Here is a 27,006-nt window from a genome sequence, read left to right as displayed (position 1 = left end):
ATAATAATTGTTTATTGTCACAAGTAGTCACGAGGGGCAGCACGGTAGCCTTGTGGATAGCACAATTACTTCACAGCTCCAGGGTCCCAGGTTCGATTCCGGCTTGGGTCACTGTCTGTGCGGAGTCAGCACATCCTCCCCGTGTATGCGTGGGTTTCCTCCGGGTGCTCTGGTTTCCTCCCACAGTCCAAAGATGTGTAGGTTAGGCGGATTGGCCATGATAAATTGCCCTTAGTGCCCAAAATTGGCCTTAGTGTTGGGTGGGGTTACTGGGTTATGGGGATAGGGTGAAGGTGTGGACCTTGGGAGGGTGCACTTTCCAAGAGCCAGTGCAGACTCGATGGGCCGAATGGCCTCCTTCTGCACTGTAAATTCTATAAGTAGGTTTCAATGAAGTTACTGTGAAAAGCCCCTAGTCACCACATTCCGGTGCCTGTTCAGGGAGGCCGGTACAGGAATTGAACCCGCGCTGTTGGCCTTGTTCTGCATTCGAAGCCACCTATTTAGCCCACTGTGCTATACCAGCCCCTGCCCAGCCAATTATCAGTGTACGTCCAGGTCAGTGGAGGTGAAGGCAATTCCTGAAGAAATCATACACCTAAGAGTTCCAATTGAAGGTCAAAAGTAAAAGATCCCAAACTCACCGATAGTTTGCAATACCTCAGAGAAGAGCATCACCGATAAAGACCACAACCTTAGCGGTGAAGATACTCACCTTTCATTTCCCAGCTTAATCCCTGTTATTTTGAACCTTTCCTACCCCTCACCGTGTGTCTGTCTGTGTGTGTCCGGGTGGAGGGTGGGAGGGGTTAGGTGAATAGTTAGTTCAGCAGACTCTTGTTCTATTTCTGCCATTACATGCTTATTTCTTCTTGTGTTATAAATAAAGTTTTAAAAATATTTTACTTACAAATCTTGTGCCTGTAACTCATTGGAGCAGTGAACGGTCTTAGAAAATACACACATTATTGGTGAAATTCACTTATGTTGGGACTCTGGGGTCTGTGGGGCTGAAATTGGCTGTGCACACGCCCATTATGTTGTAACAGTGGAGGGTGGGATGGGGTTAGAGGAATAATTAAATTAATACGCCATTGTTCTATTATTTCCATTACCTGTTAATCTTTTCTATTATCATGTTTAATGTATTACTTACAAATCCGATGCCTGTAACTCTTTGGAGCAATCAGGTGTCAAAGATATCAGGGAAATACACAAATTATTGGTTAATTCACTGATGTTGGAACGCCAGGGTCAGTGGGGCTGGAGTTGACCATGCTCCTAGATTGTCGTAACACTGTCTACGAGGGTTTCCTCTCACAATCAATAGGTGTGCAGGTTAGGTAGATTGGCCATGCTAAAATACCCCTTCATGTCCATGTGGGGATAGGGGGGGAGGGAGTAGGCCTCAGTAGGGTGCTCTTTCAGAGGTCGGTGCAGACTCGATGGACCAAATGGGCTCCTTTTGCACTGTAGGGATCCTATGGATTCCAATAGGTGAGTTTTCTGTTGTGTTACTGCATTATCTTTTTTATTCATTCTTGGAAGTTGAGCATCATGGGCATGGCCAGCATTAATTACCCATTCCTAACTGCCCATGATCAGGTGGCAGTAAATCGGCCATACTGAGAATGCAGTTAAGATTCAACCACACGTTGGCCAGACCAGCTACGGACAGCAGATTTCCTTTACTGAAGTACATCACTGAACTTTCGGGTACTTAGAACTTTCTGGTAGTTTCATGACTATCATTATGAAGACTAGTGACGAGATCTACCAGCTGTGTTGCGCTCGTAAAAGAGTGCGGCCGTTAGATGCCAAGTGAAGTCTCCCGCGGGCTTCCCGGCTGCCACTCTGCCTCGCGAGATTTACCCAAATCCCAGGAGGCATCAAGATCAGGAATTCACCCACAATGGGCATGGCCAAGCCATGCTGGCGTAAGTAGGCCTTGAACATACTCACCCAGGGTCTACTGGCCTCCCGGCATTTAACAGTCTCCCCAGGGAGTCCCCAGCCTGGTGCCGTTCAGTACAGGCCCACACAAACGTGGACCAGGCGGAATGGCACCGGGGGCGCGGAGCCCCCCTCCGCAGTCTCGCAGGCCATCGGAGGCTCCTGGGTGGTCAGGGATGGGCAGCGTGGCCCCTGGCCCTCCCCCTGTAGCATGGGCCAATAAGGGGCTATGGGGGTGGCTTGAAGAGGGTGCCCCAGGGAACCCAATAGAGGGGTGTGCTCACTTGGGGGTGTGTGGGTTATTGCCCATGTGTGTGGAGGGTGACATTGCCCGTGGGTGGCGGGGTGTGGGGGACTCACAAGCGCACTTAGTGTTCAGGGTACCATTTCAAAATGGCGGCCCAATCTCTGAGTGTAGCTCCACCGTGATGAAAATAATTCCAAGTGTGGGCTAAACTGAAGAGAAACTCTCCAGGGTCCAAAAAAGTGTCTGTGCCGTCAGATAGCTCTGGGCAAAGCCCACCACAAATGACACTTAGAAATATTTCCGTGAGATCACGCTCTCAAATTTTATTCCAAATTTATTTAAATTCCCCTATTTTCTGTGGGAATTGAACCCCGGGTCTCTGTGTATTAGGCCAATAACACTATCAGCATGCTAATAACCACTTCTTTGGTAAATGAGGGCAGTTTTATCCAGAATTCTTCAGGAGAGTAAATGTGCAGGGTAGAACTGGTGGTGGTTTGCACGTGACAGAGGCAAAAACAGGCAGCGAGTCCTGTTCCTGCCCAATGCTGATCATCACATCCTGTGAGAAACCAGTCAATCAGTGCGGCCAGGAACTCTCAGCTCTGACAGATTAAACCAGTCTCTCATCTTTCAACAGGAGCTTCTTCCGTGCTGATGCAGATTAAACCAGTTCCAGTTCAGGCTTCGCTCACCTTCTATCATCATTTCTACATCGCTCTGTGGAGTGGCTCTTACATCACTAGTGCCATGGAATATGCAAAGTACCAAATGCAGAATGACACCAGGTAAAAGCTGTTTGAGGTCACTGACCTGAAAGGCCCAGTCTTTAAATCAGCCTCAGCATAAGGTTCAAGGCTGATCACAGCTCGAACATCAGAGATCCCCTTTCACACTGACACACTCCCGGAACGGGTCAGAGCTTCAATCCAGCGCCTCTCAGCATCTCCATTCAGAAACCCAGCCCAATGGGATTCCCCTGCCAGCTGCCAGCACAGCACACAAATACCCCTTCGTTCATCACACTCCCTCCACACTCACTCTCCCTCCACACTCACTCCCTCTCCCTCCACACTCACTCTCCCTCCACACTCACTCCCTCTCCCTCCACACTCACTCACTGTCCCTCCACACTCACTCACTCTCCCTCCACACTCACTCACTCTCCCTCCACATTCACTCCCTCTCCCTCCACACTCACTCACTCTCCCTCCACACTCACTCCCTCTCCCTCCACACTCACTCACTCTCCCTCCACACTCACTCCCTCTCCCTCCACACTCACTCACTCTCCCTCCACACTCACTCACTCTCCCTCCACATTCACTCACTCTCCCTCCACACTCACTCACTCTCCCTCCACACTCACTCTCCCTCCACATTCACTCCCTCTCCCTCCACACTCACTCCCTCTCCCTCCACAATCACTCACCCTCCCTCCACACTCACTCACTCTCCCTCCACACTCACTCTCCCTCCACACTCACTCCCTCTCCCTCCACACTCACTCACTCTCCCTCCACACTCACTCCCTCTCCGCCCACACTCACTCACTCTCCACATTCACTCCCTCTCCCTCCACACACTCCCTCTCCCTCCACACTCACTCACTCTCCCTCCACACTCACTCACTTTCCCTCCACACTCACTCCCTCTCCCTCCACACTCACTCACTCTCCCACCACACTCACTCACTCTCCACATTCACTCCCTCTCCCTCCACACACTCACTCTCCCTCCACATTCACTCCCTCTCCCTCCACACTCAGTCCCTCTCCCTCCACACTCACTCACTCTCCCTCCACACTCACTCTCCCTCCACATTCACTCCCTCTCCCTCCACACTCACTCACTCTCCCTCCACACTCACTCACTTTCCCTCCACAATCACTGACCCTCCCTCCACACTCACTCCCTCTCCCTCCACACTCACTCCCTCTCCCTCCACACTCACTCACTCTCCCACCACACTCACTCACTCTCCACATTCACTCCCTCTCCCTCCACACACTCACTCTCCCTCCACACTCACTCTCCCTCCACATTCACTCCCTCTCCCTCCACACTCAGTCCCTCTCCCTCCACACTCACTCACTCTCCCTCCACACTCACTCTCCCTCCACACTCACTCCCTCTCCCTCCACAATCACTCACCCTCCCTCCACACTCACTCTCCCTCCACACTCACTCCCTCTCCCCCCACACTCACTCCCTCTCACTCCACACTCACTCCCTCTCCCCCCACACTCACTCACTCTCCCTCCACACTCACTCCCTCTCCCTCCACACTCACTCTCCCTCCACACTCACTTCCTCTCCCTCCACACTCACTCACTCTCCCCCCACACTCACTCACTCTCCCTCCACAATCACTCACTCTCCCTCCACACTCACTCTCCCTCCACACTCACTCCTTCTTCCTCCACACTCCCTCCCTCTCCCTCCACACTCACTCCCTCTCCCCCCACACTCACTCACTCTCCCTCCACACTCACTCCCTCTCCCTCCACACTCACTCACTCTCCCTCCACACTCACTCTCCCTCCACACTCACTCACTCTCCCTCCACACTCACTCACTTTCCCTCCACAATCACTCACCCTCCCTCCACACTCACTCTCCCTCCACACTCACTCCCCCTCCCTCCACAATCACTCACCCTCCCTCCACACCCACTCAACCCTCCACACTCACTCCCTCTCCCTCCACACTCACTCCCTCTCCCTCCACACTCACTCCCTCTCCCCCACACTCACTCTCCCTCCACACTCACTCCCTCTCCCTCCACACTGACTCACTCTCCCCCCACACTCACTCACTTTCCCTCCACAATCACTCACACTCCCTCCACACTCACTCACTCTCCCTCCACATTCACTCTCCCTCCACACTCACTCACTCTCCCTCCACACTCACTCACTCTCCCTCCACACTCACTCACTCTCCCTCCACATTCACTCCCTCTCCCTCCACACTCACTCACTCTCCCTCCACACTCACTCCCTCTCCCTCCACACTCACTCACTCTCCCTCCACACTCACTCCCTCTCCCTCCACACTCACTCACTCTCCCTCCACACTCACTCACTCTCCCTCCACATTCACTCACTCTCCCTCCACACTCACTCACTCTCCCTCCACACTCACTCTCCCTCCACATTCACTCCCTCTCCCTCCACACTCACTCCCTCTCCCTCCACAATCACTCACCCTCCCTCCACACTCACTCACTCTCCCTCCACACTCACTCTCCCTCCACACTCACTCCCTCTCCCTCCACACTCACTCACTCTCCCTCCACACTCACTCCCTCTCCGCCCACACTCACTCACTCTCCACATTCACTCCCTCTCCCTCCACACACTCCCTCTCCCTCCACACTCACTCACTCTCCCTCCACACTCACTCACTTTCCCTCCACACTCACTCCCTCTCCCTCCACACTCACTCACTCTCCCACCACACTCACTCACTCTCCACATTCACTCCCTCTCCCTCCACACACTCACTCTCCCTCCACACTCACTCTCCCTCCACATTCACTCCCTCTCCCTCCACACTCAGTCCCTCTCCCTCCACACTCACTCACTCTCCCTCCACACTCACTCTCCCTCCACATTCACTCCCTCTCCCTCCACACTCACTCACTCTCCCTCCACACTCACTCACTTTCCCTCCACAATCACTGACCCTCCCTCCACACTCACTCCCTCTCCCTCCACACTCACTCCCTCTCCCTCCACACTCACTCACTCTCCCACCACACTCACTCACTCTCCACATTCACTCCCTCTCCCTCCACACACTCACTCTCCCTCCACACTCACTCTCCCTCCACATTCACTCCCTCTCCCTCCACACTCAGTCCCTCTCCCTCCACACTCACTCACTCTCCCTCCACACTCACTCTCCCTCCACACTCACTCCCTCTCCCTCCACAATCACTCACCCTCCCTCCACACTCACTCTCCCTCCACACTCACTCCCTCTCCCCCCACACTCACTCCCTCTCACTCCACACTCACTCCCTCTCCCCCCACACTCACTCACTCTCCCTCCACACTCACTCCCTCTCCCTCCACACTCACTCTCCCTCCACACTCACTTCCTCTCCCTCCACACTCACTCACTCTCCCCCCACACTCACTCACTCTCCCTCCACAATCACTCACTCTCCCTCCACACTCACTCTCCCTCCACACTCACTCCTTCTTCCTCCACACTCCCTCCCTCTCCCTCCACACTCACTCCCTCTCCCCCCACACTCACTCACTCTCCCTCCACACTCACTCCCTCTCCCTCCACACTCACTCACTCTCCCTCCACACTCACTCTCCCTCCACACTCACTCACTCTCCCTCCACACTCACTCACTTTCCCTCCACAATCACTCACCCTCCCTCCACACTCACTCTCCCTCCACACTCACTCCCCCTCCCTCCACAATCACTCACCCTCCCTCCACACCCACTCAACCCTCCACACTCACTCCCTCTCCCTCCACACTCACTCCCTCTCCCTCCACACTCACTCCCTCTCCCCCACACTCACTCTCCCTCCACACTCACTCCCTCTCCCTCCACACTGACTCACTCTCCCCCCACACTCACTCACTTTCCCTCCACAATCACTCACACTCCCTCCACACTCCCTCTCCCTCCACACTCACTCCCTCTCACTCCACAATCACTCACCCTCCCTCCACACTCACTCTCCCTCCACACTCACTCCCTCTCCCTCCACACTCACTCCCTCTCCCTCCACACTCACTCCCTCTCCCCCCACACTCACTCTCCCTCCACACTCCCTCCCTCTCCCTCCACACTCACTCACTCTCCCCCCACACTCACTCACTCTCCCTCCACAATCACTCACTCTCCCTCCACACTCACTCTCCCTCCACACTCACTCACTCTCCCTCCACACTCACTCCCTCTCCCTCCACACTCACTCCCTCTCCCCCCACACTCACTCACTCTCCCACCACACTCACTCCCTCTCCCTCCACACTCACTCACTCTCCCTCCACACTCCCTCTCCCTCCACACTCACTCACTCTCCCTCCACAATCACTCACGCTCCCTCCACACTCACTCACTCTCCCTCCACACTCACTCACTCTCCCTCCACAATCACTCCCTCTCCCTCCACACTCACTCCCTCTCCCTCCACACTCACTCCCTCTCCCTCCACACTCACTCACTCTCCCACCACACTCACTCACTCTCCCTCCACACTCACTCACTCTCCCTCCACACTCACTCACCCTCAACACTCACTCACTCTCCCTCCACACTCACTCACCCTCAACAATCACTCTCCCTCCACACTCACTCCCTCTCCCTCCACACTCACTCCCTCTACACTCACTCACTCTCCCTCCACAATCACTCACTCTCCCTCCACACTCACTCACTCTCCCTCCACACTCACTCTCTCTCCCTCCACACTCACTTCCTCTCCCTCCACACTCACTCCCTCTCCCTCCACACTCACTCACTCTCCCTCCTGACTCACTCACTCTCCCTCCACACTCACTCACTCTCCCTCCACACTCCCTCTCCCTCCACACTCACTCACTCTCCCTCCACAATCATTCTCCCTCCACACTCACTCACTCTCGCTCCACACTCACTCTCCCTCCACACTCTCATTCTCCCTCCACAATCACTCACTCTCCCTCCACACTCACTCACTCTCCCTCCACACTCACTTACTCTCCCTCCACAATCACTCCCTCTCCCTCCACACTTACTGCCTCTCCCTCCACACTCACTCCCTCTCCCTCCACACTCACTCACTCTCCCTCCACACTCACTCACTCTCCCTTCACACTCACTCACTCTCCCTCCACACTCACTCACTCTCCCTCCACAATCACTCCCTCTCCCTCCACACTCACTCCCTCTCCCTCCACACTCACTCCCTCTCCCTCCACACTCACTCCCTCTCCCTCCACACTCACTCCCTCTCCCTCCACACTCACTCCCTTTCCCTCCACACTCACTCCCTCTCCCTCCACACTCACTCCCTCTCCCTCCACACTCACTCCCTTTCCCTCCACACTCACTCCCTCTCCCTCCACACTCACTCACTCTCCCTCCACAATCACTCTCCCTCCACGCTCACTCCCTCTCCCTCCACACTCACTCAGTCTCCCTCCACAACCACTCTCCCTCCACGCTCACTCCCTCTCCCTCCAAGCTCACTCACTCTCCCTCCACAATCACTCTCCCTCCACACTCACTCCCTCTCCCTCCACACTCACTCTCTCTCCCTCCACACTCACTCCCTCTCCCTCCACACTCACACTCCCTCCACACTCACTCCATCTCCCTCCACGCTCACTCCCTCTCCCTCAAAGCTCACTCACTCTCCCTCCACAATCACTCTCCCTCCACACTCACTCCCTCTCCCTCCACACTCACACTCCCTCCACACTCACTCCCACTCCCTCCACACTCACTCCCTCTCCCTCCACACACACTCCCTCTCCCTCCACATTCACTCCCTCTCCCTCCACAATCACTCCCTCTCCCTCCACACTCACTCACCCTCCACACTCACTCACTCTCCCTCCACACTCACTCACCCTCCACAATCACTCTCCCTCCACACTCACTGCCTCTACACTCACTCACTCTCCCTCCACAATCACTCACTCTCCCTCCACACTCACTCACTCTCCCTCCACACTCACTCCCTCTCCCTCCACACTCACTCCCTCTCCCTCCACACTCACTCCCTCTCCCTCCACACTCACTCACTCTCCCTCCACACTCACTCACTCTCCCTCCACACTCACTAACTCTCCCTCCACACTCCCTCTCCCTCCACACTCACTCCCTCTCCCTCCACACTCACTCACTCTCCCTCCACACTCACTCACTCTCCCTCCACACTCCCTCTCCCTCCACACTCACTCACTCTCCCTCCACACTCACTCACTCTCCCTCCACACTCACTCACTCTCCCTCCACACTCACTCTCCCTCCACACTCACTCTCCCTCCACACTCACTCTCCCTCCACACGCACTCCCTCTCCCTCCACACTCATTCCCTCTCCCTCCACACTCACTCCCTCTCCCTCCACACTCACTCCCTCTCCCTCCACACTCACTCCCTCTCCCTCCACACTCACTCACTCTCCCTCCATAATCACTCTCCCTCCACGCTCACTCCCTCTCCCTCCACACTCACTCACTCTCCCTCCACAATTACTCTCCCTCCACGCTCACTCCCTCTCCCTCCAAGCTCACTCACTCTCCCTCCACAATAACTCTCCCTCCACACTCACTCCCTCTCCCTCCACACTCACTCCCTCTCCCTCCACACTCACTCCCTCTCCCTCCGCACTCACACTCCCTCCACACTCACTCCCTCTCCCTCCACGCTCACTCCCTCTCCCTCCAAGCTCACTCACTCTCCCTCCACACTCACTCCCTCTCCCTCCACACTCACTCCCTCTCCCACCACACTCACTCCCTCTCCCTCCACACTCACTCCCTCTCCCTCCACACTCCCTCCCTCTCACTCCACACTCACTCACTCTCCCTCCACACTCACTCCCTCTCCCTCCACACTCACTCCCTCTCCCTCCACACTCACTCACTCTCCCTCCACGCTCACTCCCTCTCCCTCCACACTCACTCACTCTCCCTCCACAATCACTCTCCCTCCACGCTCACTCCCTCTCCCTCCAAGCTCACTCACTCTCCCTCCACAATAACTCTCCCTCCACACTCACTCCCTCTCCCTCCACACTCACTCCCTCTCCCTCCACACTCACTCCCTCTCCCTCCGCACTCACACTCCCTCCACACTCACTCCCTCTCCCTCCACGCTCACTCCCTCTCCCTCCAAGCTCACTCACTCTCCCTCCACAATCACTCTCCCTCCACACTCACTCCCTCTCCCTCCACACTCACTCCCTCTCCCTCCACACTCACTCCCTCTCCCTCCACACTCAATCCCTCTCCCTCCACACTCCCTCCCTCTCCCTCCACACTCACTCACTCTCCCTCCACACTCACTCCCTCTCCCTCCACACTCACTCCCTCTCCCTCCACACTCACTCACTCTCCCTCCACACTCACTCACTCTCCCTCCACACTCCCTCTCCCACCACACTCACTCACTCTCCCTCCACACTCACTCACTCTCCCTCCACACTCACTCACTCTCCCTCCACACTCACTCTCCCTCCACACTCACTCTCCCTCCACACTCACTCTCCCTCCACACTTACTCCCTCTCCCTCCACACTCATTCCCTCTCCCTCCACACTCACTCACTCTCCCTCCACACTCACTCCCTCTCCCTCCACACTCACTCCCTCTCCCTCCACACTCACTCACTCTCCCCCCACACTCACTCACTCTCCCTCCACAATCACTCACTCTCCCTCCACACTCACTCTCCCTCCACACTCACTCCTTCTTCCTCCACACTCACTCCCTCCCTCCACACTCACTCCCTCTCCCCCCACACTCACTCACTCCCCCTCCACACTCACTCCCTCTCCCTCCACACTCACTCACTCTCCCTCCACACTCCCTCTCCCTCCTCACTCACTCACTCTCCCTCCACACTCACTCACTTTCCCTCCACAATCACTCACCCTCCCTCCACACTCACTCTCCCTCCACACTCACTCCCCCTCCCTCCACAATCACTCACCCTCCCTCCACACTCACTCTCCCTCCACACTCACTCCCTCTCCCTCCACACTCACTCCCTCTCCCTCCACACTCACTCCGTCTCCCCCCACACTCACTCTCCCTCCACACTCACTCCCTCTCCCTCCACACTGACTCACTCTCCCCCCACACTCACTCACTTTCCCTCCACAATCACTCACACTCCCTCCACACTCCCTCTCCCTCCACACTCACTCCCTCTCCCTCCACAATCACTCACCCTCCCTCCACACTCACTCTCCCTCCACACTCACTCCCTCTCCCTCCACACTCACTCCCTCTCCCTCCACACTCACTCCCTCTCCCCCCACACTCACTCTCCCTCCACACTCACTCCCTCTCCCTCCACACTCACTGACTCTCCCCCCACACTCACTCACTCTCCCTCCACAATCACTCACTCTCCCTCCACACTCACTCTCCCTCCACACTCACTCCCTCTCCCTCCACACTCACTCCCTCTCCCTCCACACTCACTCCCTCTCCCCCCACACTCACTCACTGTCCCACCACACTCACTCCCTCTCCCTCCACACTCACTCACTCTCCCTCCACACTCCCTCTCCCTCCACACTCACTCACTCTCCCTCCACAATCACTCACGCTCCCTCCACACTCACTCACTCTCCCTCCACACTCACTCACTCTCCCTCCACAATCACTCCCTCTCCCTCCACACTCACTCCCTCTCCCTCCACACTCACTGCCTCTCCCTCCCCACTCACTCACTCTCCCACCACACTCACTCACTCTCCCTCCACACGCACTCACTCTCCCTCCACACTCACTCACCCTCCACACTCACTCACTCTCCCTCCACACTCACTCACCCTCAACAATCACTCTCCCTCCACACTCACTCCCTCTCCCTCCACACTCACTCCCTCTACACTCACTCACTCTCCCTCCACAATCACTCACTCTCCCTCCAGACTCACTCATTCTCCCTCCACACTCACTCTCTCTCCCTCCACACTCACTCCCTCTCCCTCCACACTCACTCCCTCTCCCTCCACACTCACTCACTCTCCCTCCACACTCACTCACTCTCCCTCCACACTCACTCACTCTCCCTCCACACTCCCTCTCCCTCCACACTCACTCACTCTCCCTCCACAATCATTCTCCCTCCACACTCACTCACTCTCGCTCCACACTCACTCTCCCTCCACACTCTCTCATTCTCCCTCCACAATCACTCACTCTCCCTCCACACTCACTCACTCTCCCTCCACACTCACTTACTCTCCCTCCACAATCACTCCCTCTCCCTCCACACTTACTGCCTCTCCCTCCACACTCACTCCCTCTCCCTCCACACTCACTCACTCTCCCTCCACACTCACTCACTCTCCCTTCACACTCACTCACTCTCCCTCCACACTCACTCACTCTCCCTCCACAATCACTCCCTCTCCCTCCACACTCACTCCCTCTCCCTCCACACTCACTCCCTCTCCCTCCACACTCACTCCCTCTCCCTCCACACTCACTCCCTCTCCCTCCACACTCACTCCCTTTCCCTCCACACTCACTCCCTCTCCCTCCACACTCACTCACTCTCCCTCCACAATCACTCTCCCTCCACGCTCACTCCCTCTCCCTCCACACTCACTCAGTCTCCCTCCACAACCACTCTCCCTCCACGCTCACTCCCTCTCCCTCCAAGCTCACTCACTCTCCCTCCACAATCACTCTCCCTCCACACTCACTCCCTCTCCCTCCACACTCACTCCCTCTCCCTCCACACTCACACTCCCTCCACACTCACTCCATCTCCCTCCACGCTCACTCCCTCTCCCTCCAAGCTCACTCACTCTCCCTCCACAATCACTCTCCCTCCACACTCACTCCCTCTCCCTCCACACTCACTCTCCCTCCACACTCACTCCCACTCCCTCCACACTCACTCCCTCTCCCTCCACACACACTCCTTCTCCCTCCACACTCACTCCCTCTCCCTCCACAATCACTCCCTCTCCCTCCACAATCACTCCCTCTCCCTCCACACTCACTCACCCTCCACACTCACTCACTCTCCCTCCACACTCACTCACCCTCCACAATCACTCTCCCTCCACACTCACTGCCTCTACACTCACTCACTCTCCCTCCACAATCACTCACTCTCCCTCCACACTCACTCACTCTCCCTCCACACTCACTCCCTCTCCCTCCACACTCACTCCCTCTCCCTCCACACTCACTCCCTCTCCCTCCACACTCACTCACTCTCCCTCCACACTCACTCACTCTCCCTCCACACTCACTAACTCTCCCTCCACACTCCCTCTCCCTCCACACTCACTCCCTCTCCCTCCACACTCACTCACTCTCCCTCCACACTCACTCACTCTCCCTCCACACTCCCTCTCCCTCCACACTCACTCACTCTCCCTCCACACACACTCACTCTCCCTCCACACTCACTCACTCTCCCTCCACACTCACTCTCCCTCCACACTCACTCTCCCTCCACACTCACTCTCCCTCCACACTCACTCCCTCTCCCTCTACACTCATTCCCTCTCCCTCCACTCTCACTCCCTCTCCCTCCACACTCACTCCCTCTCCCTCCACACTCACTCCCTCTCCCTCCACACTCACTCCCTCTCCCTCCACACTCACTCACTCTCCCTCCATAATCACTCTCCCTCCACACTCACTCCCTCTCCCTCCAAGCTCACTCACTCTCCCTCCACAATAACTCTCCCTCCACACTCACTCCCTCTCCCTCCACACTCACTCCCTCTCCCTCCACACTCACTCCCTCTCCCTCCGCACTCACACTCCCTCCACACTCACTCCCTCTCCCTCCACGCTCACTCCCTCTCCCTCCAAGCTCACTCACTCTCCCTCCACAATCACTCTCCCTCCACACTCACTCCCTCTCCCTCCACACTCACTCCCTCTCCCTCCACACTCACTCCCTCTCCCTCCACACTCACTCCCTCTCCCTCCACACTCCCTCCCTCTCCCTCCACACTCACTCACTCTCCCTCCACACTCACTCCCTCTCCCTCCACACTCACTCCCTCTCCCTCCACACTCACTCCCTCTCCCTCCACACTCACTCCCTGTCCCCCCACACTCACTCTCCCTCCACACTCACTCCCTCTCCCTCCACACTGACTCACTCTCCCCCCACACTCACTCACTTTCCCTCCACAATCACTCACACTCCCTCCACACTCCCTCTCCCTCCACACTCACTCCCTCTCCCTCCACAATCACTCACCCTCCCTCCACACTCACTCTCCCTCCACACTCACTCCCTCTCCCTCCACACTCACTCCCTCTCCCTCCACACTCACTCCCTCTCCCCCACACTCACTCTCCCTCCACACTCACTCCCTCTCCCTCCACACTCACTCACTCTCCCCCCACACTCACTCACTCTCCCTCCACAATCACTCACTCTCCCTCCACACTCACTCTCCCTCCACACTCACTCCCTCTCCCTCCACACTCACTCCCTCTCCCTCCACACTCACTCCCTCTCCCCCCACACTCACTCACTCTCCCACCACACTCACTCCCTCTCCCTCCACACTCACTCACTCTCCCTCCACACTCCCTCTCCCTCCACACTCACTCATTCTCCCTCCACAATCACTCACGCTCCCTCCACACTCACTCACTCTCCCTCCACACTCACTCACTCTCCCTCCACAATCACTCCCTCTCCCTCCACACTCACTCCCTCTCCCTCCACACTCACTCCCTCTCCCTCCCCACTCACTCACTCTCCCACCACACTCACTCACTCTCCCTCCACACTCACTCAGTCTCCCTCCACACTCACTCACCCTCCACACTCACTCACTCTCCCTCCACACTCACTCACCCTCAACAATCACTCTCCCTCCACACTCACTCCCTCTCCCTCCACACTCACTCCCTCTACACTCACTCACTCTCCCTCCACAATCACTCACTCTCCCTCCACAATCACTCACTCTCCCTCCACACTCACTCTCCCTCCACACTCACTCCTTCTTCCTCCACACTCACTCCCTCCCTCCACACTCACTCCCTCTCCCCCCGCACTCACTCACTCCCCCTCCACACTCACTCCCTCTCCCTCCACACTCACTCACTCTCCTTCCACACTCCCTCTCCCTCCACACTCACTCACTCTCCCTCCACACTCACTCACTTTCCCTCCACAATCACTCACCCTCCCTCCACACTCACTCTCCCTCCACACTCACTCCCCCTCCCTCCACAATCACTCACCCTCCCTCCACACTCACTCTCCCTCCACACTCACTCCCTCTCCCTCCACACTCACTCCCTCTCCCTCCACACTCACTCCCTCTCCCCCCACACTCACTCTCCCTCCACACTCACTCCCTCTCCCTCCACACTGACTCACTCTCCCCCCACACTCACTCACTTTCCCTCCACAATCACTCACACTCCCTCCACACTCCCTCTCCCTCCACACTCACTCCCTCTCCCTCCACAATCACTCACCCTCCCTCCACACTCACTCTCCCTCCACACTCACTCCCTCTCCCTCCACACTCACTCCCTCTCCCTCCACACTTACTCCCTCTCCGCCCACACTCACTCTCCCTCCACACTCACTCCCTCTCCCTCCACACTCACTCACTCTCCCCCCACACTCACTCACTCTCCCTCCACAATCACTCACTCTCCCTCCACACTCACTCTCCCTCCACACTCACTCCCTCTCCCTCCACACTCACTCCCTCTCCCTCCACACTCACTCCCTCTCCCCCCACACTCACTCACTCTCCCACCACACTCACTCCCTCTCCCTCCACACTCACTCACTCTCCCTCCACACTCCCTCTCCCTCCACACTCACTCACTCTCCCTCCACAATCACTCACGCTCCCTCCACACTCACTCACTCTCCCTCCACACTCACTCACTCTCCCTCCACAATCACTCCCTCTCCCTCCACACTCACTCCCTCTCCCTCCACACTCACTCCCTCTCCCTCCCCACTCACTCACTCTCCCACCACACTCACTCACTCTCCCTCCACACGGACTCACTCTCCCTCCACACTCACTCACCCTCCACACTCACTCACTCTCCCTCCACACTCACTCACCCTCAACAATCACTCTCCCTCCACACTCACTCCCTCTCCCTCCACACTCACTCCCTCTACACTCACTCACTCTCCCTCCACAATCACTCACTCTCCCTCCACACTCACTCACTCTCCCTCCACACTCACTCTCTCTCCCTCCACACTCACTCCCTCTCCCTCCACACTCACTCCCTCTCCCTCCACACTCACTCACTCTCCCTCCACACTCACTCACTCTCCCTCCACACTCACTCACTCTCCCTCCACACTCCCTCTCCCTCCACACTCACTCACTCTCCCTCCACAATCATTCTCCCTCCACACTCACTCACTCTCGATCCACACTCACTCTCCCTCCACACTCTCTCATTCTCCCTCCACAATCACTCACTCTCCCTCCACACTCACTCACTCTCCCTCCACACTCACTTACTCTCCCTCCACAATCACTCCCTCTCCCTCCACACTTACTGCCTCTCCCTCCACACTCACTCCCTCTCCCTCCACACTCACTCACTCTCCCTCCACAATCACTCCCTCTCCCTCCACACTTACTGCCTCTCCCTCCACACTCACTCCCTCTCCCTCCACACTCACTCCCTCTCCCTCCACACTCACTCACTCTCCCTCCACAATCACTCTCCCTCCACGCTCACTCCCTCTCCCTCCACATCACTCAGTCTCCCTCCACAACCACTCTCCCTCCACGCTCACTCCCTCTCCCTCCAAGCTCACTCACTCTCCCTCCACAATCACTCTCCCTCCACACTCACTCCCTCTCCCTCCACACTCACTCCCTCTCCCTCCACACTCACTCCCTCTCCCTCCACACTCACACTCCCTCCACACTCACTCCATCTCCCTCCACGCTCACTCCCTCTCCCTCCAAGCTCACTCACTCTCCCTCCACAATCACTCTCCCTCCACACTCACTCCCTCTCCCTCCACACTCACACTCCCTCCACACTCACTCCCACTCCCTCCACACTCACTCCCTCTCCCTCCACACACACTCCCTCTCCCTCCACACTCACTCCCTCTCCCTCCACAATCACTCCCTCTCCCTCCACACTCACTCACCCTCCACACTCACTCACTCTCCCTCCACACTCACTCACCCTCCACAATCACTCTCCCTCCACACTCACTGCCTCTACACTCACTCACTCTCCCTCCACAATCACTCACTCTCCCTCCACACTCACTCACTCTCCCTCCACACTCACTCCCTCTCCCTCCACACTCACTCCCTCTCCCTCCACACTGACTCCCTCTCCCTCCACACTCACTCACTCTCCCTCCACACTCACTCACTCTCCCTCCACACTCACTAACTCTCCCTCCACACTCCCTCTCCCTCCACACTCACTCCCTCTCCCTCCACACTCACTCACTCTCCCTCCACACTCACTCACTCTCCCTCCACACTCCCTCTCCCTCCACACTCACTCACTCTCCCTCCACACTCACTCACTCTCCCTCCACACTCACTCACTCTCCCTCCACACTCACTCTCCCTCCACACTCACTCTCCCTCCACACTCACTCTCCCTCCACACTCACTCCCTCTCCCTCCACACTCATTCCCTCTCCCTCCACTCTCACTCCCTCTCCCTCCACACTCACTCCCTCTCCCTCCACACTCACTCCCTCTCCCTCCACACTCACTCCCTCTCCCTCCACACTCACTCACTCTCCCTCCATAATCACTCTCCCTCCACGCTCACTCCCTCTCCCTCCACACTCACTCACTCTCCCTCCACAATCACTCTCCCTCCACGCTCACTCCCTCTCCCTCCAAGCTCACTCACTCTCCCTCCACAATAACTCTCCCTCCACACTCACTCCCTCTCCCTCCACACTCACTCCCTCTCCCTCCACACTCACTCCGTCTCCCTCCGCACTCACACTCCCTCCACACTCACTCCCTCTCCCTCCACACTCACTCCCTCTCCCCCCACACTCACTCTCCCTCCACACTCACTCCCTCTCCCTCCACACTGACTCACTCTCCCCCCACACTCACTCACTTTCCCTCCACAATCACTCACACTCCCTCCACACTCCCTCTCCCTCCACACTCACTCCCTCTCCCTCCACAATCACTCACCCTCCCTCCACACTCACTCTCCCTCCACACTCACTCCCTCTCCCTCCACACTCACTCCCTCTCCCTCCACACTTACTCCCCCTCCGCCCACACTCACTCTCCCTCCACACTCACTCCCTCTCCCTCCACACTCACTCACTCTCCCCCCACACTCACTCACTCTCCCTCCACAATCACTCACTCTCCCTCCACACTCACTCTCCCTCCACACTCACTCCCTCTCCCTCCACACTCACTCCCTCTCCCTCCACACTCACTCCCTCTCCCCCCACACTCACTCACTCTCCCACCACACTCACTCCCTCTCCCTCCACACTCACTCACTCTCCCTCCACACTCCCTCTCCCTCCACACTCACTCACTCTCCCTCCACAATCACTCACGCTCCCTCCACACTCACTCACGCTCCCTCCACACTCACTCACTCTCCCTCCACAATCACTCCCTCTCCCTCCACACTCACTCCCTCTCCCTCCACACTCACTCCCTCTCCCTCCCCACTCACTCACTCTCCCACCACACTCACTCACTCTCCCTCCACACGCACTCACTCTCCCTCCACACTCACTCACCCTCCACACTCACTCACTCTCCCTCCACACTCACTCACCCTCAACAATCACTCTCCCTCCACACTCACTCCCTCTCCCTCCACACTCACTCCCTCTACACTCACTCACTCTCCCTCCACACTCACTCACTCTCCCTCCACACTCACTCACTCTCCCTCCACACTCCCTCTCCCTCCACACTCACTCACTCTCCCTCCACAATCATTCTCCCTCCACACTCACTCACTCTCGCTCCACACTCACTCTCCCTCCACACTCTCTCATTCTCCCTCCACAATCACTCACTCTCCCTCCACACTCACTCACTCTCCCTCCACACTCACTTACTCTCCCTCCACAATCACTCCCTCTCCCTCCACACTTACTGCCTCTCCCTCCACACTCACTCCCTCTCCCTCCACACTCACTCACTCTCCCTCCACACTCACTCACTCTCCCTTCACACTCACTCACTCTCCCTCCACACTCACTCACTCTCCCTCCACAATCACTCCCTCTCCCTCCACACTCACTCCCTCTCCCTCCACACTCACTCCCTCTCCCTCCACACTCACTCCCTCTCCCTCCACACTCACTCCCTCTCCCTCCACACTCACTCCCTTTCTCTCCACACTCACTCCCTCTCCCTCCACACTCACTCACTCTCCCTCCACAATCACTCTCCCTCCACGCTCACTCCCTCTCCCTCCACGCTCACTCAGTCTCCCTCCGCAACCACTCTCCCTCCACGCTCACTCCCTCTCCCTCCAAGCTCACTCACTCTCCCTCCACAATCACTCTCCCTCCACACTCACTCCCTCTCCCTCCACACTCACTCCCTCTCCCTCCACACTCACTCCCTCTCCCTCCACACTCACACTCCCTCCACACTCACTCCATCTCCCTCCACGCTCACTCCCTCTCCCTCCAAGCTCACTCACTCTCCCTCCACAATCACTCTCCCTCCACACTCACTCCCTCTCCCTCCACACTCACACTCCCTCCACACTCACTCCCACTCCCTCCACACTCACTCCCTCTCCCTCCACACACACTCCCTCTCCCTCCACACTCACTCCCTCTCCCTCCACAATCACTCCCTCTCCCTCCACACTCACTCACCCTCCACACTCACTCACTCTCCCTCCACACTCACTCACCCTCCACAATCACTCTCCCTCCACACTCACTGCCTCTACACTCACTCACTCTCCCTCCACAATCACTCACTCTCCCTCCACACTCACTCACTCTCCCTCCACACTCACTCCCTCTCCCTCCACACTCACTCCCTCTCCCTCCACACTGACTCCCTCTCCCTCCACACTCACTCACTCTCCCTCCACACTCACTCACTCTCCCTCCACACTCACTAACTCTCCCTCCACACTCCCTCTCCCTCCACACTCACTCCCTCTCCCTCCACACTCACTCACTCTCCCTCCACACTCACTCACTCTCCCTCCACACTCCCTCTCCCTCCACACTCACTCACTCTCCCTCCACACTCACTCACTCTCCCTCCACACTCACTCACTCTCCCTCCACACTCACTCTCCCTCCACACTCACTCTCCCTCCACACTCACTCTCCCTCCACACTCACTCCCTCTCCCTCCACACTCATTCCCTCTCCCTCCACTCTCACTCCCTCTCCCTCCACACTCACTCCCTCTCCCTCCACACTCACTCCCTCTCCCTCCACACTCACTCCCTCTCCCTCCACACTCACTCACTCTCCCTCCATAATCACTCTCCCTCCACGCTCACTCCCTCTCCCTCCACACTCACTCACTCTCCCTCCACAATCACTCTCCCTCCACGCTCACTCCCTCTCCCTCCAAGCTCACTCACTCTCCCTCCACAATAACTCTCCCTCCACACTCACTCCCTCTCCCTCCACACTCACTCCCTCTCCCTCCACACTCACTCCGTCTCCCTCCGCACTCACACTCCCTCCACACTCACTCCCTCTCCCTCCACGCTCACTCCCTCTCCCTCCAAGCTCACTCACTCTCCCTCCACAATCACTCTCCCTCCACACTCACTCCCTCTCCCTCCACACTCACTCCCTCTCCCTCCACACTCACTCCCTCTCCCTCCACACTCACTCCCTCTCCCTCCACACTCCCTCCCTCTCCCTCCACACTCACTCACTCTCCCTCCACACTCACTCCCTCTCCCTCCACACTCACTCCCTCTCCCTCCACACTCACTCCCTCTCCCTCCACACTCACTCCCTGTCCCCCCACACTCACTCTCCCTCCACACTCACTCCCTCTCCCTCCACACTGACTCACTCTCCCCCCACACTCACTCACTTTCCCTCCACAATCACTCACACTCCCTCCACACTCCCTCTCCCTCCACACTCACTCCCTCTCCCTCCACAATCACTCACCCTCCCTCCACACTCACTCTCCCTCCACACTCACTCCCTCTCCCTCCACACTCACTCCCTCTCCCTCCACACTCACTCCCTCTCCCCCACACTCACTCTCCCTCCACACTCACTCCCTCTCCCTCCACACTCACTCACTCTCCCCCCACACTCACTCACTCTCCCTCCACAATCACTCACTCTCCCTCCACACTCACTCTCCCTCCACACTCACTCCCTCTCCCTCCACACTCACTCCCTCTCCCTCCACACTCACTCCCTCTCCCCCCACACTCACTCACTCTCCCACCACACTCACTCCCTCTCCCTCCACACTCACTCACTCTCCCTCCACACTCCCTCTCCCTCCACACTCACTCATTCTCCCTCCACAATCACTCACGCTCCCTCCACACTCACTCACTCTCCCTCCACACACACTCACTCTCCCTCCACAATCACTCCCTCTCCCTCCACACTCACTCCCTCTCCCTCCACACTCACTCCCTCTCCCTCCCCACTCACTCACTCTCCCACCACACTCACTCACTCTCCCTCCACACTCACTCACTCTCCCTCCACACTCACTCACCCTCCACACTCACTCACTCTCCCTCCACACTCACTCACCCTCAACAATCACTCTCCCTCCACACTCACTCCCTCTCCCTCCACACTCACTCCCTCTACACTCACTCACTCTCCCTCCACAATCACTCACTCTCCCTCCACACTCACTCACTCTCCCTCCACACTCACTCTCTCTCCCTCCACACTCACTCCCTCTCCCTCCACACTCACTCCCTCTCCCTCCACACTCACTCACTCTCCCTCCACACTCACTCACTCTCCCTCCACACTCACTCACTCTCCCTCCACACTCCCTCTCCCTCCACACTCACTCACTCTCCCTCCACAATCATTCTCCCTCCACACTCACTCACTCTCGCTCCACACTCACTCTCCCTCCACACTCTCTCATTCTCCCTCCACAATCACTCACTCTCCCTCCACACTCACTCACTCTCCCTCCACACTCACTCCCTCTCCCTCCACACTCACTCCCTCTCCCTCCACACTCCCTCCCTCTCCCTCCACACTCACTCACTCTCCCTCCACACTCACTCCCTCTCCCTCCACACTCACTCCCTCTCCCTCCACACTCACTCCCTCTCCCTCCACACTCACTCCCTGTCCCCCCACACTCACTCTCCCTCCACACTCAGTCCCTCTCCCTCCACACTGACTCACTCTCCCCCCACACTCACTCACTTTCCCTCCACAATCTCTCACACTCCCTCCACACTCCCTCTCCCTCCACACTCACTCCCTCTCCCTCCACGATCACTCACCCTCCCTCCACACTCACTCTCCCTCCACACTCACTCCCTCTCCCTCCACACTCACTCCCTCTCCCTCCACACTCACTCCCTCTCCCCCACACTCACTCTCCCTCCACACTCACTCCCTCTCCCTCCACACTCACTCACTCTCCCTCCACACTCACTCACTCTCCCTTCACACTCACTCACTCTCCCTCCACACTCACTCACTCTCCCTCCACAATCACTCCCTCTCCCTCCACACTCACTCCCTCTCCCTCCACACTCACTCCCTCTCCCTCCACACTCACTCCCTCTCCCTCCACACTCACTCCCTCTCCCTCCACACTCACTCCCTTTCTCTCCACACTCACTCCCTCTCCCTCCACACTCACTCACTCTCCCTCCACAATCACTCTCCCTCCACGCTCACTCCCTCTCCCTCCACGCTCACTCAGTCTCCCTCCGCAACCACTCTCCCTCCACGCTCACTCCCTCTCCCTCCAAGCTCACTCACTCTCCCTCCACAATCACTCTCCCTCCACACTCACTCCCTCTCCCTCCACACTCACTCCCTCTCCCTCCACACTCACTCCCTCTCCCTCCACACTCACACTCCCTCCACACTCACTCCATCTCCCTCCACGCTCACTCCCTCTCCCTCCAAGCTCACTCACTCTCCCTCCACAATCACTCTCCCTCCACACTCACTCCCTCTCCCTCCACACTCACACTCCCTCCACACTCACTCCCACTCCCTCCACACTCACTCCCTCTCCCTCCACACACACTCCCTCTCCCTCCACACTCACTCCCTCTCCCTCCACAATCACTCCCTCTCCCTCCACACTCACTCACCCTCCACACTCACTCACTCTCCCTCCACACTCACTCACCCTCCACAATCACTCTCCCTCCACACTCACTGCCTCTACACTCACTCACTCTCCCTCCACAATCACTCACTCTCCCTCCACACTCACTCACTCTCCCTCCACACTCACTCCCTCTCCCTCCACACTCACTCCCTCTCCCTCCACACTGACTCCCTCTCCCTCCACACTCACTCACTCTCCCTCCACACTCACTCACTCTCCCTCCACACTCACTAACTCTCCCTCCACACTCCCTCTCCCTCCACACTCACTCCCTCTCCCTCCACACTCACTCACTCTCCCTCCACACTCACTCACTCTCCCTCCACACTCCCTCTCCCTCCACACTCACTCACTCTCCCTCCACACTCACTCACTCTCCCTCCACACTCACTCACTCTCCCTCCACACTCACTCTCCCTCCACACTCACTCTCCCTCCACACTCACTCTCCCTCCACACTCACTCCCTCTCCCTCCACACTCATTCCCTCTCCCTCCACTCTCACTCCCTCTCCCTCCACACTCACTCCCTCTCCCTCCACACTCACTCCCTCTCCCTCCACACTCACTCCCTCTCCCTCCACACTCACTCACTCTCCCTCCATAATCACTCTCCCTCCACGCTCACTCCCTCTCCCTCCACACTCACTCACTCTCCCTCCACAATCACTCTCCCTCCACGCTCACTCCCTCTCCCTCCAAGCTCACTCACTCTCCCTCCACAATAACTCTCCCTCCACACTCACTCCCTCTCCCTCCACACTCACTCCCTCTCCCTCCACACTCACTCCGTCTCCCTCCGCACTCACACTCCCTCCACACTCACTCCCTCTCCCTCCACGCTCACTCCCTCTCCCTCCAAGCTCACTCACTCTCCCTCCACAATCACTCTCCCTCCACACTCACTCCCTCTCCCTCCACACTCACTCCCTCTCCCTCCACACTCACTCCCTCTCCCTCCACACTCACTCCCTCTCCCTCCACACTCCCTCCCTCTCCCTCCACACTCACTCACTCTCCCTCCACACTCACTCCCTCTCCCTCCACACTCACTCCCTCTCCCTCCACACTCACTCCCTCTCCCTCCACACTCACTCCCTGTCCCCCCACACTCACTCTCCCTCCACACTCACTCCCTCTCCCTCCACACTGACTCACTCTCCCCCCACACTCACTCACTTTCCCTCCACAATCACTCACACTCCCTCCACACTCCCTCTCCCTCCACACTCACTCCCTCTCCCTCCACAATCACTCACCCTCCCTCCACACTCACTCTCCCTCCACACTCACTCCCTCTCCCTCCACACTCACTCCCTCTCCCTCCACACTCACTCCCTCTCCCCCACACTCACTCTCCCTCCACACTCACTCCCTCTCCCTCCACACTCACTCACTCTCCCCCCACACTCACTCACTCTCCCTCCACAATCACTCACTCTCCCTCCACACTCACTCTCCCTCCACACTCACTCCCTCTCCCTCCACACTCACTCCCTCTCCCTCCACACTCACTCCCTCTCCCCCCACACTCACTCACTCTCCCACCACACTCACTCCCTCTCCCTCCACACTCACTCACTCTCCCTCCACACTCCCTCTCCCTCCACACTCACTCATTCTCCCTCCACAATCACTCACGCTCCCTCCACACTCACTCACTCTCCCTCCACACACACTCACTCTCCCTCCACAATCACTCCCTCTCCCTCCACACTCACTCCCTCTCCCTCCACACTCACTCCCTCTCCCTCCCCACTCACTCACTCTCCCACCACACTCACTCACTCTCCCTCCACACTCACTCACTCTCCCTCCACACTCACTCACCCTCCACACTCACTCACTCTCCCTCCACACTCACTCACCCTCAACAATCACTCTCCCTCCACACTCACTCCCTCTCCCTCCACACTCACTCCCTCTACACTCACTCACTCTCCCTCCACAATCACTCACTCTCCCTCCACACTCACTCACTCTCCCTCCACACTCACTCTCTCTCCCTCCACACTCACTCCCTCTCCCTCCACACTCACTCCCTCTCCCTCCACACTCACTCACTCTCCCTCCACACTCACTCACTCTCCCTCCACACTCACTCACTCTCCCTCCACACTCCCTCTCCCTCCACACTCACTCACTCTCCCTCCACAATCATTCTCCCTCCACACTCACTCACTCTCGCTCCACACTCACTCTCCCTCCACACTCTCTCATTCTCCCTCCACAATCACTCACTCTCCCTCCACACTCACTCACTCTCCCTCCACACTCACTCCCTCTCCCTCCACACTCACTCCCTCTCCCTCCACACTCCCTCCCTCTCCCTCCACACTCACTCACTCTCCCTCCACACTCACTCCCTCTCCCTCCACACTCACTCCCTCTCCCTCCACACTCACTCCCTCTCCCTCCACACTCACTCCCTGTCCCCCCACACTCACTCTCCCTCCACACTCAGTCCCTCTCCCTCCACACTGACTCACTCTCCCCCCACACTCACTCACTTTCCCTCCACAATCTCTCACACTCCCTCCACACTCCCTCTCCCTCCACACTCACTCCCTCTCCCTCCACGATCACTCACCCTCCCTCCACACTCACTCTCCCTCCACACTCACTCCCTCTCCCTCCACACTCACTCCCTCTCCCTCCACACTCACTCCCTCTCCCCCACACTCACTCTCCCTCCACACTCACTCCCTCTCCCTCCACACTCACTCACTCTCCCCCACACTCACTCACTCTCCCTCCACAATCACTCACTCTCCCTCCACACTCACTCTCCCTCCACACTCACTCCCTCTCCATCCACACTCACTCCCTCTCCCTCCACACTCACTCCCTCTCCCCCCACACTCACTCACTCTCCCACCACACTCACTCCCTCTCCCTCCACACTCACTCACTCTCCCTCCACACTCCCTCTCCCTCCACACTCACTCATTCTCCCTCCACAATCACTCACGCTCCCTCCACACTCACTCACTCTCCCTCCACACTCACTCACTCTCCCTCCACAATCACTCCCTCTCCCTCCACACTGACTCCCTCTCCCTCCACACTCACTCCCTCTCCCTCCCCACTCACTCACTCTCCCACCACACTCACTCACTCTCCCTCCACACTCACTCACTCTCCCTCCACACTCACTCACCCTCCACACTCACTCACTCTCCCTCCACACTCACTCACCCTCAACAATCACTCTCCCTCCACACTCACTCCCTCTCCCTCCACACTCACTCCCTCTACACTCACTCACTCTCCCTCCACAATCACTCACTCTCCCTCCACACTCACTCACTCTCCCTCCACACTCACTCTCTCTCCCTCCACACTCACTCCCTCTCCCTCCACACTCACTCCCTCTCCCTCCACACTCACTCACTCTCCCACCACACTCACTCACTCTCCCTCCACACTCACTCACTCTCCCTCCACACTCCCTCTCCCTCCACACTCACTCACTCTCCCTCCACAATCATTCCCCCTCCACACTCACTCACTCTCGCTCCACACTCACTCTCCCTCCACACTCTCTCATTCTCCCTCCACAATCACTCACTCTCCCTCCACACTCACTCACTCTCCCTCCACACTCACTTACTCTCCCTCCACAATCACTCCCTCTCCCTCCACACTTACTGCCTCTCCCTCCACACTCACTCCCTCTCCCTCCACACTCACTCACTCTCCCTCCACACTCACTCACTCTCCCTTCACACTCACTCACTCTCCCTCCACACTCACTCACTCTCCCTCCACAATCACTCCCTCTCCCTCCACACTC

The 27,006-nt window shown here is 57.8% G+C and overlaps 1 protein-coding gene across 4 annotated transcripts in view; it reads left to right on the top strand.

The window, feature by feature from the left end:
* Window positions 1–27,006, top strand: part of LOC140399050 (uncharacterized) — a 765,316-nt gene that overhangs the window by 519,713 nt on the left and 218,597 nt on the right. For all 4 annotated transcript variants that reach the window (XM_072488134.1, XM_072488132.1, XM_072488133.1 and 1 more), the window contains exon 15: window positions 2,841–2,988. In XM_072488134.1, the coding sequence (XP_072344235.1) occupies window positions 2,841–2,988 (148 nt within the window). The remainder of the gene's footprint in view (window positions 1–2,840; window positions 2,989–27,006) is intronic.

Source organism: Scyliorhinus torazame, chromosome 22 (genome assembly GCF_047496885.1).
Source record: "Scyliorhinus torazame isolate Kashiwa2021f chromosome 22, sScyTor2.1, whole genome shotgun sequence".
Classification (NCBI taxonomy): domain Eukaryota; kingdom Metazoa; phylum Chordata; class Chondrichthyes; order Carcharhiniformes; family Scyliorhinidae; genus Scyliorhinus; species Scyliorhinus torazame.
This window is presented reverse-complemented; position numbering and strand designations above follow the sequence as displayed.